This window comes from Phymastichus coffea, unplaced genomic scaffold (assembly GCF_024137745.1).
Source record: "Phymastichus coffea isolate CEN01 unplaced genomic scaffold, Cenicafe_Pcof_1.1 PCOF00077, whole genome shotgun sequence".
NCBI classification, from domain to species: domain Eukaryota; kingdom Metazoa; phylum Arthropoda; class Insecta; order Hymenoptera; family Eulophidae; genus Phymastichus; species Phymastichus coffea.
The window spans coordinates 1110234-1129514 of NW_026706888.1; the positions used below are offsets into that span (position 1 = coordinate 1110234).

Here is a 19281-nt window from a genome sequence, read left to right on the forward strand (position 1 = left end):
ACCGATGCAAATGCTCGGAGAAGCGAGAGAGAGTGAGAGAGAGAGAGGACAGCGCGTCTCGCGTAAGACAGCCCCGCGCGTCGGCATCCGTTATTCCCAGCTTTCCTACAATTTGCCCGGTGGTGAGCTACGCGCTCGCGAGGCGTTTCCCCTCCGTGCCCGCGACACTTTCACTCGCGAGAACATAGCGAAACGCGCGCGTTTTCTTCGTGCTCTCGCGAAAGCGACGCGCGATTGTTATTAATAAATGTCTGTGCGCGCGTTTTGCAGCTGCAGTCCGCAGAGATGTCGAAAGCCCACCTACAGCAACAGAATGGCTCGGTGCCTGGGAGCGGCGGCCCGGACGACTTTTCCGACGACGACGATAGCACGCCACTCACCCAGGATTACGGCGGCAGGTAACCAGCGACCATCTTTCTTTTGACTGGCGCATCAAGGCTGGCGTTCTTTTTTTTTTTTTCTCTTTTGCTTTCGTTATAGCTAATCGATTTCGGATGACCTCTGCTACTTTTGCAATTTTGCATGTGTCACATGGGTGAAATCATCTGCGCGAAATTTAATTAATTGCGGTCGTTAGCACCGATTGGCTTGGCCAAATTGAATTCGGCGCTAATTTGAATTTCGCGCACGCTTCACCGTCTGACACGCTCGTGTACAGCCGTATCGATGGACATTTTAGTCCTGCAGTAACGTTAATTTTCACCAGGCCGAAAGGAAATCCTCAATGTCGGATTCTTGTAAACCATTTAAGATGCAAAAAGCTCTATGTTGAAATAAATCGCCGTGAACGTGTGGTGTGTTTACAGCCAACGAACGGTGGTGGAGACGAAAGGATGGGACGTATTCCGAGATCCGCCGCCGAAAAACGACTCGGGTTCGATGGCAGATCAGCGCTGCCTCGAGATCACCACACAGATCACCAAAGCAGTGGCCTACCTACTAGTCTTCGTGATTGTCCTTACCAGCGGTGTCATCGCCAAAGGGACCATCCTATTCATGACCTCGCAACTCAAGGCTGATCGCAACATCGCCTATTGCAACAGGCAATTGGGTAAGCTTCTCTCGCTTCTTCTCTCTCTCTCTCTCTCTCTCTCTCTGTCTCTTTCTTTTGCATGCGCCTCTCGCGCTCGATCGGCTTGCTCGATCGTTAACGATTGATGTATCCTGCTGTTAATCCTGCACTGCTCGATCTTCTTTGCCGTTGTTTTGGGGCGCTCGGAAGATCATGTTTGCTGATTTTATAGTCCAAATGTTAAACGATCGCGCGCTCGTTTCTCTTTACGATCGCGTGCGAAACGCCACATCTGTCATGTTCGCTTTCCCATTCGCTCTCAAACGATTCTCGGCCAAAACGGTTTTCAATAACGAACGCTCATCTAATTAGCGATTGACCTAACCACCGCGGAGGCTCGCGATCGCAATAATAAAATGGAGCTTAGGTGCGCGAAGAGGCAGTAATCACAGAGACGATTATTAACGACAGACGGCGCGCTGCTCGCGACTATTATCTCCCCATCGTCGCGGTGGTCGTTAGCGCGGCGCCTCTTTATTATTATTAGCCCGTTCTCTCGGATGCGCTTATTAAGAATTGCAGTAGGCAGGAAGGAAAGCGCACAACGATAATGTATGCCGCGCAAACTTGTCTTCGCATTGTTGCATCCCGCCCACGCGCGTTCTCGATCTGCAATTTCGCAATTCCGCAGGTCGAGGCAGGCAATTCGTCGTTCAGTTACCAGAGGAGGAGCGCATCGCGTGGATATGGTGCATAGTGATAGCCTTCGCGGTACCGGAATTGGGCACCTTCTTCCGCAGCGTGCGCATGTGCGTGTTCAAGTCGTGGAAGAAGCCGATGTCGTCGCACTTCTTGCTCGTCTTCTGCATGGAAACCTTTCACGTGGTGGGCCTCGCCCTCCTGTTTTTCTCCATACTGCCGGAGCTCGACGTCGTGCGTGGCGCCATGCTCACCAACTGCGTCTGCTTCGTGCCTGGCTTGCTCGGTAAGTAAAGCCGCCAGCCGGCTGGGCTCGGCTTCGGTGCCAAATGATCGAGCGCGCCTCCCTTTCCCACAGGCCTCTTGTCTCGCAACAAGAACAAAGACGAGCGCCGATTCCTCGTCGCGCTCGTCGATCTAGCGGCGCTGGCGGCACAAGCGACGGGCTTCGTGGTGTGGCCGCTGCTGGAAAGCAAGACCCCGTCGCTGTGGCTCATACCGGCCGCACTGATAATGGTCTCGTGCAGATGGTGGGAGAACTACGTGTCGGTGCAGAGTCCGATCGGCATCATCAAGACGCTCGGCCGCGTCAAGCGCGACATGATTCAAACGCGTTACTTCACCTACATGTTCATATCCGTGTGGAAGATCGTCGCTTTCTTCATCACTCTCTGCGTCGTTCTTCACGTGCAGGGCCAGACTGTCGGCCACCTGTTCAGCATGTTTGGCGCAGCTTTCGGCGAGCACAAGATCATCATTCAAGCTATCAGGCCAATTGACGGCGGAGTTGTGCCGGATTTGTTTGAGATACTGCCGAACGGCGAGACTGAGATTATCAACGCTGACTTTCACACACCGGTTCATCTATTGCTGTTCGCCATTTTCGGAGCTTACTTCATGTATATTTTCGGTGAGTGCGGAGCTTCGATCGCCGTCTGATCCTCAACTTGAGAAATTTCCTCTTCTTTCTTTTTTCGTTTGGACGCGCGAACAGGAAAATTCGCTTGCAAGATTATGATCCAGGGCTTCAGCTACGCTTTCCCGGTGAACCTAACGATCCTCGTGTCGATTTCCCTTCTGATTGCCGCGTGTGGACTTCGCAACACGGATCCATGCTTCTTCCATGGCACTATACCGGACTACTTATTCTGGGAGTCGCCGCCGCTGTATTTCCTGAACGACTTCGTGTCCAAACAGTATGCCTGGGTTTGGTTACTCTGGTTATTGTCGCAAACTTGGTTCACACTGCACATCTGGACACCCAAGTGCGAGAGATTGGCAGCTACGGAGAAATTGTTCGTTGTGCCGATGTACGATGGCCTGTTGGTTGACCAGTCGATGGGATTGAACAGAAAGAGAGATGATCAACCCGAGGTCAAAGTCGAGGTAAGGAAAATAAACACTTGCAACTTTTTTATCCCGTATCATTACAAAGCAACGTAGAAGGCGTTTATTTATTATTCCCAAGTGATGCTCGATTATTATTATCTCGTACTCGTCGCACTGACCCGCTGTAATTGATTAGCACGCTTGTCGCTCGTCATTAACCCAAATCGAATGAAAAATTAGAGCGCGAGTGATAAAGAAAGTTGCTTACTTGTACAGGATTTGGCGGAAATCGAAAAAGAGAAAGGCGACGGGGACTACGAGACGATCTACGAGCAAACTGACGGCACAAGTACACCGCCGTCAGCCGTGAAGAGCAGCGATCACGTCACGCGCATTTACGCTTGCGCTACCATGTGGCACGAAAACAAAGAAGAGATGATGGAATTCTTGAAGAGTATCTTGAGATTGGACGAAGATCAATGCGCTAGACGCGTAGCGCAGAAGTACCTCAAAGTGGTTGATCCTGATTATTACGAGTTTGAAAGCAAGTTGTCAATTTAGCATCGTATTTTTTTTTTGTTTTTATTTATCAAGGAGAGAATTTACTTAGACAGGTGACATTTCTTACAGCACACATATTCTTCGACGACGCGTTCGAGTTGTGCGATCATGACGAAAACGAGTCTCAAGTCAATCGATTCGTGAAACTACTGATAGGTACCTTGGATGAAGCAGCCTCGGATGTACATCAAACTCGCATGCACGTTCGTGCTCCGAAGAAAGTACCAACACCGTACGGTGGTCGACTCATGTGGACGTTGCCAGGAAAAACCAAAATGATCGCTCACCTAAAGGATAAAAGTAAAATCCGTCATAGGAAACGGTGGAGTCAGGTACTCATTCGAAAATTCCAAATTTATTTTTTTTCGAATAATAAAAGCTAACGATGTAACATTTGATTTTAGGTGATGTACATGTACTACCTACTTGGTCATCGTCTCATGGAGCTTCCAATCAGCGTCGATCGTAAAGAAGTCATAGCAGAAAATACTTTTCTCCTTACTCTCGACGGTGACATTGATTTCCAACCAGCAGCCGTAAAATTACTAATCGACTTGATGAAGAAGAACAAGAATCTCGGTGCAGCTTGTGGTCGTATTCATCCGGTTGGTTCAGGTCCAATGGTCTGGTATCAGATGTTTGAGTATGCCATTGGCCACTGGCTGCAAAAAGCTACCGAGCACATGATCGGTTGTGTACTTTGCAGTCCAGGTTGCTTCTCGCTTTTCCGTGGTAAAGCTTTGATGGACGACAACGTCATGAAGAAATATACTATTAGGTCTGATGAGGCGAGACATTACGTGCAGTACGATCAAGGTGAAGATCGTTGGCTTTGCACTTTGTTACTGCAGAGAGGATATCGGGTACGCGATGGCTCACGAGAAAGAAGAACATGAATGTGCTTTTCGATTAATTAACCGTTTGATTGTAGGTCGAGTACTCGGCTGCTAGCGATGCTTATACCCATGCACCTGAAGGTTTTAACGAGTTTTATAACCAACGTCGTCGCTGGGTACCATCCACCATTGCTAATATTATGGATCTTTTGGTGGATGCCAAACGAACGATCAAGGTCAACGATAATATATCGTTTCTTTACATTTGTTACCAAATACTTCTCATGGGTAAGTTTTACTTTCCTGTGAGTGTTGAACACAGATGGTTCGTCAATTAACTAATTCGTGCTTGTTCACGCTCTCTATTAGGTGGTACTATATTGGGGCCGGGTACGATATTCCTTATGTTGGTGGGAGCTTTCGTAGCCGCCTTCAAAATCGATAACTGGACTAGTTTTTACTATAATATTATTCCTATTATTCTATTTATGATTATATGTTTCACCTGCAAGTCGAACATACAGGTACAAGCTCAATTATCTCTTACATTTATCCCTTATAATGTAAGAAAAAGAAAATACATTCACACTAACGTTTGCATTTTTCAGCTACTATGTGCGCAAATCTTGTCGACGGGTTACGCAATGATAATGATGGCAGTCATAGTCGGTACGGCGTTACAATTGGGCGAGGATGGTATAGGCTCACCATCGGCAATATTCTTGATAACATCTTCGGGGTCGTTTTTCATAGCAGCGTGTTTGCATCCAAAAGAATTTTATTGTATAATACCGGGTATCATTTATCTTCTGTCCATTCCATCGATGTACGTGCTGTTGATTCTCTACTCCATCATCAATCTCAACGTTGTCACCTGGGGTACTCGCGAAGTCGTCACCAAGAAAACCAAAAAGGTTCGGATGTTTGACTAATGTCGTAAATTGTCGAGAAGCAAGTCGAATTCAACACATTGAATTTTAGCATTTAAAGTGTCTACGTAATGGAGCAGATTAAAACAATAATGGTTTTCTTTATAGGAATTGGAACAAGAGAAGAAAGAAGCTGAAGAAGCAAAACGCAGAGCAAAGCAAAAGTCGTTACTTGGCTTCTTGCAAAATGGCGCAGGTTACAATGAAGATGACCAGGGCTCGATTGAGATTTCATTCGCCGGACTGTTCAAGTGTTTGTGGTGCACGCATGGAAAACCCTCGGACGAAAAGCAGCAACTCGTTGCCATTGCCGAGTCACTGGAGCAGCTTGGCAAGAGATTGGAGCACATTGAAAAGTATAATTCTCGGCAAGTAAGCATAGTTCACTTCGACTAATACTTTGATTGTATTGCAGAACCGTGGATCCACATGGCCATCGCCGTCGTGCTTCGTCAGTCGGTTCGCGATCAGCCGACCACTTGGTTGCTATTGGCGAAGATCCAGCCGAGGAAGATGGGAATGACAGCGATACCGAAACTACCGCAAGTCAACACACTGCTGAGAATAATCGTGATTCTGCTTTTCCATCGAGACCTTACTGGCTCGATGACGATATCTTGAAGAAAGGAGAAGTTGAAGCTTTGTCGATGCAAGAAGAATTGTTCTGGAAGGATTTGCTCGAGAAGTATCTGTATCCTATTGACGAAGACAAGGCTGAGAAGGTATTTATAAAGGGTCTAGGCTTGTTGGACACTACGCGGCCCCTGTGCGATTCGATTTTGTTTTTTCTTTTGTAAATATTCATGTTAATACTTGTTCTTGATTATCTTATAATTTTGGTGTAACATTTATTTTGTTTTATTTTTTTTTCTAATTATTATGAAACAATTTTGACATTTATGGTTTTTCTAATATTATGCAGTAAGATACATTAAAATTTTACAATCGAATCGTCACAGCTTGCCCCAAACGGTCCCTCCGCACCGCCCCTTTTTAAAGTCCATTTATTGTTTTTAACAACAGTTACTTCACTTTTTTTCACAAAAGAAAGACTGAGTAAATATTAATGCATTGAAATTTATGAAATTTTCAAATTTAAAAGTATAGCAAATTACAAAAGCATTGCATTTTCAAAACTCTATTGACTGAGACCGTGTTTCGAACTTAAAAAAAAAATCGCAATAAAAAAAATAAATAATTTAGTACAAACCTGACCCAATAACCCAAATTTGTGCGGCCATCGCCCCTCGCAGGCGCGAATCGCCAAAGATTTGAAGGAGCTGCGCGACCGGAGTGTCTATGCGTTCATTATGTGCAACGCCCTCTTCGTCCTGATCGTCTTTCTCCTCCAACTTAACAAAGACCTATTGCACGTGAAATGGCCCTTCGGTGTCAAGGAAAATATCACATTGGGCTTAAATGGCAATGAGGTAAATTATTGCTCCGCTTCGTGACTTGATCTCACCTTACATCGTACCTTTCTCGTTCCGAAACTTTTTTTTAACTTTTCGACTCATTCAAGTGGGCACTGATATTTCTATTTTCATATATAAATTCGATGTATTATGATTGGGGATAATAAAGGGTTCAGGTAATTAACATTAACAACCACATCAGAATACATCGAGTGAGCAGAAAGAAGCCCTTGAAAGGTCTCTAGAAAGAAAAACTGCAATAATGTCGCGAAGAGAAAGGTAACGTAGAAGCAGAGAACAGTGTCGCGCTTGCGGGGCTCACGAACAAGCAAAACTAATGATTTCTCTCGTGTCTTTTTTTACGACGCAAAAAACGAACGGCAGGCAAGGATCGCAGCGGACCTGATCGAGCTGAGGAACAAAAGCGTGTTCGCCTTTTTAATGTCCAATGCATTGTTCGTACTGATCGTATTCTTACTGCAGCTGAACAAAGACCAGTTGCACGTCATCTGGCCGCTTGGCGTCAAGACCAACATCACCTACATCGCCGAGACCGAGGAGGTAGCCGAAGGATCACACACACGCAAAAGAACAATTCAATAAACAACACAAAGATATTCATTTTTACATAATAGGGTGTTCTTAGAGAGTGACTAACATAGTGACTAGGAGTGTCTTGTTCAATCCTCTTCTTACATTTCTTTTTCTCGATCTTCTCAAACTCAATAATGTTTTCAAAAAATCCATTTTATTTATTCATTTTTTTTTCCATTTTACGAGACACTTCGTTAGAACTGCACTCACTCTTCTAGTACACAAGGTGTTTTTATCTCACTAAACATTGAGGTTTCAACTAAAATTATTGACTTATAGCAGAGTATATACATAGTTATTTATGCGTGATCGTGGGTGTTTGAAGATTATGCATATTGTCATGTGACTTACTATTTTTGTATTATATCAAAATTTTTTCATTTCATCCCATTTCAGTTCGTCTATTCACATTTCTTTCTCATTCAGAATAAAATCAGCAACTATTTCATTGCATTATAAAAATTTTTCATTTAAATTGCTGATTCGATTCTTGAGCATTCACATCAATTACCATTTCACCATCAACGTTATTCATTCATTAAAATAGAAAACGAAAGAATTTTTTTTATACAGTGGCACCGACAAAATAAAACTATACTAATGGGATATCCTTTTCGCAGCTGGATGACCCTTATTCCTGTGTTTGTGTCTAACTTTAATTGGACTTTGTACTCGTGAATGGTGTACTTTTATGTCTACTTTTATGCGAAGACAATGAACCTCTAAATACCAATAATAATATTAATAGTAATAAATGATAATATTTGTTTATATTACTGACACCACAGTGGTGGGCTTTAGGTAACTCCAAATGTACATAATATCAACAGGTGTTTTAACACAGCACTAGATACTTAGGAATTTCTTGTTGTTCATTTTTTTACACTTTCTTTATTTTTTTATTCTTTTCTTTAACTTACGAGTTTTAACTGATCATTCAATTATGTCCTGACACAATATTCTAGTCGAATGAATGACAACGACAAGAATTTCTTAAAAATAATTAACATAACCGTGCGAAATCCAATCGGAATTTCGAAATATCAAATAATTCATTTTTTATTATCTTAATAACTTTGTTTAATCAAAAAGAAGGATAAATCAAAGAAAAGATTGGATTCCGGAGATATCTATAGTCATAATCACAAGTACCTACCAAACAGCAAATTCTCACGATTACTTTTATCCCAATTCCAGGTACACGTTTCGAAAGAATATTTACAGCTGGAACCTATTGGTCTCGTGTTCGTATTCTTCTTCGCTTTGATCCTCGTTATTCAATTCACCGCCATGTTGTTCCATCGTTTTGGAACATTAGCCCACATCTTGGCAAGCACAACAATCAACTGGTTCTGTTGTAAAAAGGTAAGGCACTCGAGATAATTAGTTTTATTGCTGGTACAATTGATATGCATGTCGATTAATTTTTCAGCCAAGTGAAAACTTGTCGGAGGATGCATTGTTATCAAAACATGCGGTAGATATAGTTAGGGATCTACAAAGGTTAGACGGAATCGAAGGTGATTACGACGAAGGTAGTGGAAGTGGTCCTGGTCGTCGCAAAACAATTAGGAATCTGGAGAAAAGCCGCAAGAAAACTCAAGCTATCAATACTCTTGACGTAGCTTTCCGTCAACGTTTCTTCAATATGGCTGAAGGCCAAGGATTAGGTAACTAAATTCGCTCATCAATGCGATACAATGGGATTTCAGGCAAATTGGAGCAATGCTATCGAATTGTTATTAGGTCTCCCACGCAACATGTCAACGCGACGCTCGACAAAAGCTTTCAAAGCTTTTGAGGGTCGTCGCAACAGCATTATGGCAGCGCAGCGTCGCAAATCCCAAATGCAGACTCTCGGTGCAAACAATATTTACGGGGCACCGGGTAATCCATTAGGCATTCAACCAAGACCAACTCGCAGCAGTCAGATCTCGATTAAAGACGTATTTGAAAATCACGGAGCACACGCGAATGCTGCTTACGAAGCTGACGAGACGCCCGGTAATAGCTTGAGAATGCGGCCGGTCGGTTGGAACATCGGTGACGTCAACTCCAATCTTTGAATGTTGTGAAGTGAAAGATAAAACATTTTAAACTATTTAGGTGGGTGTGTATTTGTTTGTTTGTAATTTTTTTATTTTCTGTGCAGAAAAAATCAATTTTGTCTGAATGTGACTGTTGCAAGCTTCGGAGTGACAACGAGCTTCCTCTGTTGCTCACCATTTTTCTTATGTTTAGGAAATTATTGTTTTAAAACTTTTTACAAGAAATATCTGAAAATCGTGAAAAAAAAATACGAAGAAGATAGATGTCTCTGTAAATAAGTTTGTTTGTAAAACGAATATATATATATAGGCATTTTGCAAGAGCGTAAAATGTAGGTAATTTAATTATTGAAAATTTACGGCGAATTGATTTCGAAATCGTGATTGTTGCATTTTGAATGTTGTACTCACTGATATGAGATTAAAGACGAGATTACTTAGCAATAATTTATAAGGGAAAAGAACATTGTAAACAATCATTAGTTCACACGGAGTGTGTTTGGTGGCTGACACTTAATCGCTAATGTTAAACAACAATTCATAATTCTCAGAATCGAACCATATCTGTAATAAGAAAAAACGTGAAAAGTGCAAGACACGATCGTCTTCACGAGCAGCTGATTGAGTGACATTTTAGCGCATTAAGTTTTTACAGTATGCCCTTATATCTTACCTTATTGATGTTTCGCGTACGATACGAAAGATGTACCTATTTAAGTTGATGATTTTATTATTGCGAGTGTCTCCGATTCAGAATGCCTTAGGGCATTGTTTTTCTGCTGCCACAATTATACACATGACATATTTGAGATTATTAGTCGTTTAATAGAATGATTTAATGTACGATTGTTTGTAATTAAGAACGTATAAGAATTTGAAATTTAATCATCAATGTGCATCTCAATGGAGTTTTATTCATTCAATTATCCGTAATAACAATAACGGGACGACACGTTTACTTCAAAGTGTTGCTTTGAGCATCCCGTATGGCTTCTAACATTAAAAATACGTGGACCATCATCATGTAATTATTAACGGTTCTGTTGACAGACCACGCATAATGTTTTTCTGGTGTGAGTAACAAAAATGACATGCCATAGGGTAGATGAGCCCAGAAGCATAATTTATTATTTTTTATCCACCTATTATCGAATACGAGCACGTTAAACGGAATGGTTTTTTTTTTCAAAGTACTATTAAAAAAAAACAAATTGCCGGATACCCGTAAAATCCAGCGGCTAGCATCCACATGAAGTGGAATAATTTGTTTCTTTGTTTGCCGGGATAACTTTCGTACAAAGCGTGATGAAACTCGATCAAAGTAAGCGTGCTAATTATGAAGATACCAGTTTGGCGATTTCCATGAGCATCGCACACGGCAAAAATTAATCCGGCCATACCGAAAACTCGACATATTTTTTCATGAAGCGGACCGATTCTCAGCTCTGCCGTATGTTTCTCTTCATTGAGTATCTCAATAGGATCAGCAGCTAACAACGAATAATAGACGGTCAAGATATTTTTGGATGTTTACAAACAGCGAAAGGTTAAGTTGGTACTCACAGTAAGAGGCGTGAAATATAAACGGAGAAAATAGATTTAGCAGCGATCTTAAATTGATTGCCGCAACTCCAATACACGCAGATATAGTTTGCGGCTCGTGTTTGATGACATTGTTGGCTGCCCACTTTCCTGTCACGTACGCGCACGAGCCCGATGCCAAGAGTAATAAACAAGACGATAATAGTGAATCTAATAGCATGAGTCGGACTCTCGTCGGTCATACCGATTGAAGCCGCTATCATTAATGTACTATAAACACGCAAAATTTTTGACAAAACAATTGTAATTTCACTGATATTCAAACTTAAAGTGACTTTGTAAAATAGTTATTGAGAAGTTGAAAACTTAACCTTATTCTAATCGTTAATTTGAGAAACAAACTTGAATTTTATCCGGAGGTATTTATTATGATATATAAAAAAAGAACATATTCTCACAAGAAAATGAATAAATAGAACGTTAATAGGGAGTCATTATAGAGTACAGCGATATGATATTCGTAAATACAACAGATTTTAATGAAAAACTCTTAAACTTTACTCCATTTGTGAATGTATATTCCTACAATCTTACAAGTAAAAGAGTGAAAACGTATCGAATTCCGCATATTGTATTGGCATATGACATTATTACATGTAAATTACATAAATCGATACATAAAAAAAGGCTAAAGCAGTGAAAGCGCTTCTTTCATTGCCTAACGCAAGATTTTTTAAGTTTGCAATGTTAATTAACGAAATCGGCTGGCACGTAAAAAATTTGACAATAATTTGACGCGTGCACGACAACTCTTGCGGACATCGGTTGTTAACGTACGCATGAACGACACGGCAGTCACAATTGAAACTTGACAGCAATCAATTAAAGAGTAGACGAAATGACAGCCGTCGCACGCATGTAATAACGGCGCAGTGCCGCGCGAATGGCACACAGTCGAGCGCGCGCACTCCCTCAATACTTCTTGAGCGCGAGTTGCTTCCAAAGCCTTTTGACGAGGGTGCCGTAAGGGCTCGCGGCCTTGCTCGCCGGCGCGTAATTGCGCACGAGCTCGGCGATCTTTCTTCTCTCGGACTCGGTGACCCAGAGCAGCGGCGCAACGTCGATCTCGCCTCTCTTCAGTATCGCGCTAACGTCGCCGCCGTGGCGTAATATCAGTTCGACAATGTTGGTCTGGCCCGTGGCCGCGGCGCAATGAAGGGGCGTCACGCCGGTCTTGGTCCGAGCGTTCGCGTGCGCCCCGCACGCCAGCAGCAGCTCCGCGACTTCGGCGAGCTTTCTTTCGACGGCGATGTGCAGCGGAGTGACGCCGTGGTCGGTGGCGGCGTTCGGATCGGCGCCCTTCTTGAGCAGCAGCGCTACTAGAGACGGCCGTTTGCTTTTCACGGCGAAATACATCGGCGTCTTGCCGTTGCGCATTCGTCTGTTCAAATTTGCACCGACATTAGTCAACATTTCTACGACCTCGTGGTGTTTGTACAAAAGCGCTATAACTAGCGGGGTATAATCACCTTCCATCCGAGCGTTCGCATCGCCGCCGTGTCCGATGAGCATCTTCGTGATGCCAGGGTGGCCGTTCGCCGCGGCGACGTGCATCGGCGTGAGCGACTTCGGTCGGTGCTCGTCGACCGAGTGGCTGCGACCGCGCCCGGAAAACGTGTACGCGGAACCTGGCGCCCACACCACGGGATTCGGCGTGATGATGCAGCCGGAGCTCAACGACAAGCTGCGATACCTCGAGGATATTTCGCTTATCTCCGTCCGATGGTCGGAGAAATTCTGCCGCAAGTATTTGACGCCGTGCCGGCAAGGCGCGTTCGCCCGAGCTCCGTGTTTCAGCAGAAAACGCACCGCCTTTTCGTTGTTCTCCAGCACTGCCGCGTGCAAAAGCATCGACGCGCTTGTCTCCATCTCTCTCGCTCTTTATTCTTTCGTCGACACTTCAAAGAGCAGATACCGCGTTCGATCTGAATTTTCTTTCTTTTTCTTCTGCTTCTTTTTTTTATTCTTCGCTAAGAACTTTACCAACGCATAATTTAGTAAAATTCGACGAACGCTAATTGACGATCACAATAAAGAACAAATAAATTAAATTGAAGACTTACCTTTCCGATGAGCTTCAATCAAAATCGCGGCAGGTGTTACGTAAAAGCAGGACGAAAACGTGTGCTAACTGTGTATCGCTGAGCTGCGTAGTATCAACAACGGACTACGTTCATGTGACATCCTACCGTCGGTTTAACAGGCTAACGATGGGCCTTTGAGGAGAGGGGGTCGAAGTGGGGGGGCGATGAGGATTTAAATGAAACTAGTACCTCTGGACCGTTTCGCTTTTGCTGTTCTCCACCAACATATACCAACGAAGATACGTTTGTTGTCTTCGCGATAAATAAGAGAAAAATCACTCAGCGGATACGTCTGTTTTCATCGCGACGGAGCATTATGCGTTTCTCGGGAATTACAATAAACTTATGTTGTGCGAAAACAGCGCTTAGTAGATTTATAATCTTGGGTTTACGATCCTTTTGGTTGTGGGATTGTGCAAAATAAGGTCTTAGGAAGGGTTATCCTGTTATACTCCTCGCGGCAACGCGGGACGTCCCAATTTCGTAACGCAACTCGGTGGTTCATCAACCGCAAAATTCTAATTTATGTTTATAAAGGAATGCTTAACTAAACAAATATCAATAATGCAGAGTCACAGTGGCATCGTGCTTTACGCTAGAAAACGGCATTTCTCTGAAGGAAAATACGAAGCAAACACTGTTTGAATGAAGACGTTTCCAATAAATATTCGACATTATATTTTCTTCTAAGAAGCAAGTATTCTTTTATATTGTATGTATACAAAACAAGTAACCAATTGATTTTTACTTCTCGATTTTATCACTGCATCTAACATTTACAACGGAATATTTTGAAAACAATTGAAGTTCTGTAACAACAATCACACTACTAGTAGGCATTTCCATTTGCGAGGAATTCTGCTCGAATTTTCACTGCTTTCCTCGTCCACTGATCGAGTCTCGAAGGGCGTACTGTTTTTTAAGTGCAAAACGGTCAGTCCAAAAAAAGCTGACACGACGGACGGCCGCAGCTCACAATTTTTCAATGATAGATACTTTGCAGCAACTTTATTCAGTGTTGTAAGTTTAAGTTTCATAAAAAAATAACATATTAGAACAAATTAATCAACTAAAAAATGATGATTCGTTGGAAGATGATATTAAATAAGAGAGTAACAAAAGTTCGTTTATTTTTAAAGCGAAAAAATTCGTTAACAGACCAAGTCGTTCAAAGGGAATTCATTCGAATCTTTTTGAATACTCAGCTAATAAGCTACATAAGCTTGGAATTGAAAGAGCTGTCTCAGATATTATTGAATAACATCAAATGGCGATAATTATAATTATTCCAATTGCTAATATATTTTAGTAGATATATTAGTAAAAATAATAACAAACAATATATTACCTTTTCAATATAAAATTTAGAATACCTAGCCCACTTAAAAGCTAATAACAATAAAGTAATTGTTTAAAATGGTAAGTTATGCATTTGATGAAGTAATTCAATTGATTATCATTTGTAATCAACGAAGAAGTATCTATGTTATATTATTTTATTTCATTATAAAATATATTTTTATATTCTATATATTTTTTAAACTTTATTTTTCTTACAAGTTTTTTATTAATGAAATTAGAAATTCTACTTTTCAAAAGAGAAGATTAATGAAAATTATGAAAACCTAATTAATAATTTCTTGGAGCTTATGACTGAGATTTTTTAATTTATATTAATGAAAATAAACTCATATTTTTGGTCGTGCCAACCGATACTTGATATAAACGTATGAGAAAAGTATTTCTACATTTTCTTCTGATAAACAGGTTTAGAATTCTCAAAAACAAATCAATGGTAGATTCTTGAATTATTTTTTTATTTCATAAACATAATTATTATACTCTGCATCTATAGATGACTTCAATATTGAATTTACTCTTATGAAAGCGGCTGCAGTAGATAATGAAAATATTTATCTGAAAGATGGATTGACTGCGACGCGGATAATGATTAAAACGGTGATTTAAAAGAGAATTCTGTTCTAAAATGTAAGTAGAATTGAAATTTATGTTTAAAGAATCCTTATCATGCAAATGAGTTGCACAATTATTTTTATTCCCGATGACAAGAAAAAGCTATCGGTAGTTTGTCAAAACTTATTTACCGAGAAGAGGCATAGCGACAACTTTGAGATGTTTGATTAAGTCGAGTGTGACCGATTTTTTCGGAAGATCTTTGAGGAACACATCAATTACAGCACCGCCGTATTGTCCACTCTTGATTGAGTTTAATCAAGCAGTTTTGTCCACAATAACTCTGCGAGCCACATTGATGATGTGAACACCTTTCTTGCATTTGCCCAACGTTTCTGCGTTGATAATGTCTGAAGGAAAATAGTAATTGACGGTAGTCGTAATCGAAATGACAAATGAAATTTGGCAGTGGTGATATGCGCATAGTTTGTCAAATAATAAAAGCGTTGGTAATCTGATTAATTGACTCAGTGTGCCAAGCTTTCTAAGAAATCCCGTACCCGTGAGGTAAATCGTAAAATTCACTCTTTGTTCGAGGTATCAGTGGCATGTGTACGGCGGTGTAATCATCCTCTCTTCAAATATCCGCGAGCTCTATTCTGGTCACGCTAGTTGCGGCGAATCGCTCGTTAATCAGAAATGGATCGTAGGCAACGATCGCATCTCGAACAACTTGACATGTCGCGAAATTTCACACCCGACCCAACCAAAGTCGATGACCCAGAGAGTCTTCGTTGGTTAGAGCGCCTCGTAATAGCCAAGCGTCGAACCATGTACGTAAAATTTCAGTCCCAGAAGGATGGAGAGACACGTACGCGTGCGGCGGTGAAAGAGAAAATACAATTAATTATTAGGATTCGGGTTTGTATAAAAATAAAGAACACGGTGTAAATAAAATTAAAAAATTTATTAGTCACAATCAAATTAAATATAAAGCTGAAATGATAAAGAACTATGATAGGTATTAAGATTACATTATGCGTAGTATATTATGCACATTAATGTTCCATTCATGTACAGTTAGGCCAACAAATTATCACCTATTATCCAATAATTCGCACAGAATGAAAATTAATACAAGTTAAATGTTATTACAAAAGATAGGATATGACATAACAGTTATAATAACATGATTATATAATTGCCACACATCTTTTAATGTATCTAGGATATTTTGATTATGATAACGTTGCCCTGCTTATTGATTTACACATACGTTTTGTTTAATTAAGTTACGAATCTCTAAAAAAATCAATAAATAACAAGTATTATAAGAAGCGATAATTTCACAACGAAAAAAATTGCAAACTGGTAAAACGAACTAGGAGTTCAGTGTGCTAAACTTTGTTCAAGAAATTCATTAAAATATATATAATGCTTCAATATGCAAGTATTTGTTAAAAGTTTATAAAATCTATGTAGACTTGCGTGGCTACCTAGTGTAAGTAACGAAAATCAATCTGTTGTATTTGAGTATTTTTTTCATTTTAACGCGAGACAATAAAACAACCTACATTCATTATTTTACAAGACTATCCAAATGATGAATATTGGAAATTGCAAACGAAAACAATTAATCTCAACATATTTAAAGTAAATGAAAAATTACAGAATTGAACAAAATAACGTTGCAAAATTTGTAAACTTTCTTGTCAGTATTAATAATTTAATATTTGGTATTTTATTATATACATACAATCAGAATGTAATTTTTAAATTCTGCAAGTCGCGTAAACTTTCCGATTGACTTTTATTTCACATTCACATAATTGCATCTCTGAATTTCACTAATCGAATGTACGAAATATTTAACCTGCATTTATTTTCGTTGCGTTATGTTTCAAATCTTACCCTGATTAATTATAAATTCAATTTTCTTCAAAGAATAGCTCAGTACGAAGTTGTAAGCTGATTGATATTCTAATAGATCAACAGCAGTTTAAGTCATTACTAGATTATTTGTATACAAACAAATTCATTTTACGTTATATTTATATTCATTTTATTAATATTTCTTTTTCTATAAAATTTTCTAGTATGCGTTTGTAACTACTTAGACCTTTATAAATAAAATAATACTTTATATTCTATCGCCTATTGGCATTCAAAGTAAATAATTTTTAGTTTCTATATAATTTTAAGTAGCAAAGTCTAATGCTTATAAAAGACGTATTATTTTGACTTGTAATTTTTTTTCGTGAAATACCTTTAATTTTTTATCTAATTTTTTTACCTGCAAATACATTGCAATAATAGTACGTACAGCAGGCTTACACAACGAGAAAAAAACTATGATGGATTACATGGTAATTCATTATTTTGTGTTACCAACTATGAATCATTATTATTACAAAGTACAAACATCAAGGTTACAAATTAATCGTATAAAGGTGACGTATCACGCTTGTAAGTACAAAAAAGTAATATCGAACACAATTGATTGACGTAGTTTACACAAATACATATAAAATTTTTCATCAAAATAGATGATCATTTGACTTAAAAATTGTTGTGGAAATTCAGTCAAAATACGCGTAATAAAAAAAATGAATAGGCCTTGCATTTGTCAGCTACATTTACTCAAGGATTCAACGTATTAAAACAGGAATAAGGCGCATCATAGTCTAGTAAAAGGAACGCTGATTGTTGTACATTCAAAAATCAACGTTCAGTGTTGTTAGAAAAACTCCGATTAGACTTTCTAAATATCCAGGATTGGAAGATATTGCGAATGCTCAACTTGTTGGTGTAATTGGAGATCAAATCCCAAACCTTTTTCTCCTCAGCAGGAGTAACCCACTTGAAAGGTGTCAAATCAAGCGTACCTTGTTTCAACAAAACATTCATGTCAGCGCCGTAACTGAGAAGTATCTCGACGACCTTTTTGTGACCCATCACCGCAGCATAATGCAAAGCTGTAGCGCCATCCTGAGTTCTGATGCTGGTGTCGGCACCGCTCTTTAGTAACAAGCTCAGCACGTCCTCGTGAGCGGATTCAGCGGCGATGTGCAAAGGCGTGATGCCCTGCAGATTGGCGGCATTGACCTGGGCGCCGGTCAACACGAGCATCTCGGTAATTTGCTTGTTGCCCCCTTGAGCAGCGTAATGCAACGCTGCCTTGCCCCAAGCTGTGCGCGCGTTCACATTGGCACCTGACTCGATCAGCAGTTCGACGACGCTCGAACAATTAGAAAACACGGCGATCATCAGCGGCGTCTCGCCACCTTCCATCTCGGCGTTCACATCGGCGCCGTGTAGCAGCAGACATTCGGCTATTTCCTTACTTCGACAGCGGGCAGCCAAGTGAAGCGCAGTGGCAGACTTCTGGAGGCAAGGCTTCACGTTTTCTTTACCCTTGTTGTCATGCTGTTGGCCTGTCACACCAATGAGGGTCGCTTCTATGTGTCGCTGATGCTCGTTGTCGGTCAGAAATTCCAGTCCCAATTCCCTGTTGACCGCGCGACCGTTCACCGGAACATTATGCTTCAATAGAAACTTGACCACGTCGTAGTTTTCCTCCATCACAGCGAGGTGTAGCAAGATGTTGTCGTCCTTGCTGTCGTTGCTTTTATGGTCTACGTTGTTGCTGTCATCGTGTTTCAAGTCTGACATTTTTTCGCACAGATTAAATGAACCGACTTGCGAACTGGTCGTCAAGAGAGAGATCAAACCGGTCGGGCGGTCGGTTATCGTCTGTGACTATTTCGACCGATCAATTTGTAAATATTTCCGGCACAAGAAGGGTGGGAGAATAGAGATGGACTATTGACATTTTTCTGATTGTTCCAAGTCAGTGCAACAAAGACAGACTATCTTCAACGTGTCTTCGGCGCTCTTTTCGATCGTTAGGGTAATGGCTTAGCTTGGCGTTGACTTTTTATACCAATTTTACGCGTTCTCCAATGAAATGGATCGATCGTGAACTAATTTTTTGGTGCAGTATATGTTATGAAAATTTTACCTTGAATCTGCAGTTCTATTTATAAGAACAATCCACCGAATTAAATTTATATGCGCCTAGTTTTATCGTCGTTGCACTTTAATTAAATTCATTTCTGATCTTGTATTTTTTATCAACGAAGATAAAAGATAATTTGAGTAAAAAGCTAAGACAGTGGAAATAGATTGAGTCAGGTATATTATCGAGATTAGTATCACAGTTATACGTATTTGTCGGCCATTATGAAATCATTGATTT

At 40.5% G+C, this 19281-nt stretch overlaps 3 protein-coding genes across 3 annotated transcripts; 1 reads left to right on the forward strand and 2 right to left on the reverse strand.

Moving 5' to 3' along the window:
• Positions 1-285: 285 nt before the first annotated feature.
• LOC131668378 (chitin synthase chs-2) lies at positions 286-10278 on the forward strand. The gene is made up of 17 exons (XM_058942491.1): positions 286-398; positions 807-1051; positions 1704-1997; positions 2070-2621; positions 2706-3097; positions 3317-3584; positions 3671-3933; positions 4006-4464; positions 4533-4725; positions 4807-4961; positions 5046-5351; positions 5475-5722; positions 5782-6088; positions 6620-6796; positions 8573-8740; positions 8808-9045; positions 9122-10278. Exons 1-17 carry the CDS (start codon positions 286-288, stop codon positions 9439-9441), a joined length of 4698 nt encoding a protein of 1565 aa, XP_058798474.1. The 3' UTR covers positions 9442-10278.
• A 100-nt stretch (positions 10279-10378) lies between these two features.
• On the reverse strand, positions 10379-11185 carry LOC131668398 (uncharacterized). The gene is made up of 3 exons (XM_058942513.1): positions 10987-11185; positions 10646-10913; positions 10379-10565 (listed from the first exon to the last, which is right to left on the reverse strand). The coding sequence occupies exons 1-3, from the start codon at positions 11183-11185 to the stop codon at positions 10379-10381; spliced, it is 654 nt and encodes a 217-aa protein (XP_058798496.1).
• A 197-nt stretch (positions 11186-11382) lies between these two features.
• On the reverse strand, positions 11383-18825 carry LOC131668399 (ankyrin-3-like). The gene is made up of 2 exons (XM_058942514.1): positions 17750-18825; positions 11383-12902 (listed from the first exon to the last, which is right to left on the reverse strand). Exons 1-2 carry the CDS (start codon positions 18693-18695, stop codon positions 11938-11940), a joined length of 1911 nt encoding a protein of 636 aa, XP_058798497.1. The 5' UTR covers positions 18696-18825; the 3' UTR covers positions 11383-11937.
• Between the last annotated feature and the right edge of the window lie 456 nt (positions 18826-19281).

What these genes read in the sequence shown, in the direction of transcription:
- LOC131668378 (XM_058942491.1), top strand. Translation starts at nt 286, where the DNA reads ATGTCGAAAGCCCACCTACAGCAACAGAATGGCTCGGTGCCTGGGAGC. An exon ending in TACTGCAGAGAGGATATCGG is followed by an intron (nt 4,465 to 4,532) that starts GTACGCGATGGC and finishes GTTTGATTGTAG; the next exon opens with GTCGAGTACTCGGCTGCTAG. An exon ending in CCTGCAAGTCGAACATACAG is followed by an intron (nt 4,962 to 5,045) that starts GTACAAGCTCAA and finishes TGCATTTTTCAG; the next exon opens with CTACTATGTGCGCAAATCTT.
- LOC131668398 (XM_058942513.1), bottom strand. Translation starts at nt 11,185, where the DNA reads ATGCTATTAGATTCACTATTATCGTCTTGTTTATTACTCTTGGCATCG. An exon ending in TATATTTCACGCCTCTTACT is followed by an intron (nt 10,914 to 10,986) that starts GTGAGTACCAAC and finishes ATTCGTTGTTAG; the next exon opens with CTGCTGATCCTATTGAGATA. An exon ending in CTAGCCGCTGGATTTTACGG is followed by an intron (nt 10,566 to 10,645) that starts GTATCCGGCAAT and finishes ATTCGATAATAG; the next exon opens with GTGGATAAAAAATAATAAAT.
- LOC131668399 (XM_058942514.1), bottom strand. Translation starts at nt 18,695, where the DNA reads ATGTCAGACTTGAAACACGATGACAGCAACAACGTAGACCATAAAAGC. An exon ending in TTTTTCTAACAACACTGAAC is followed by an intron (nt 12,903 to 17,749) that starts GTTGATTTTTGA and finishes AAGAATAAAGAG; the next exon opens with CGAGAGAGATGGAGACAAGC.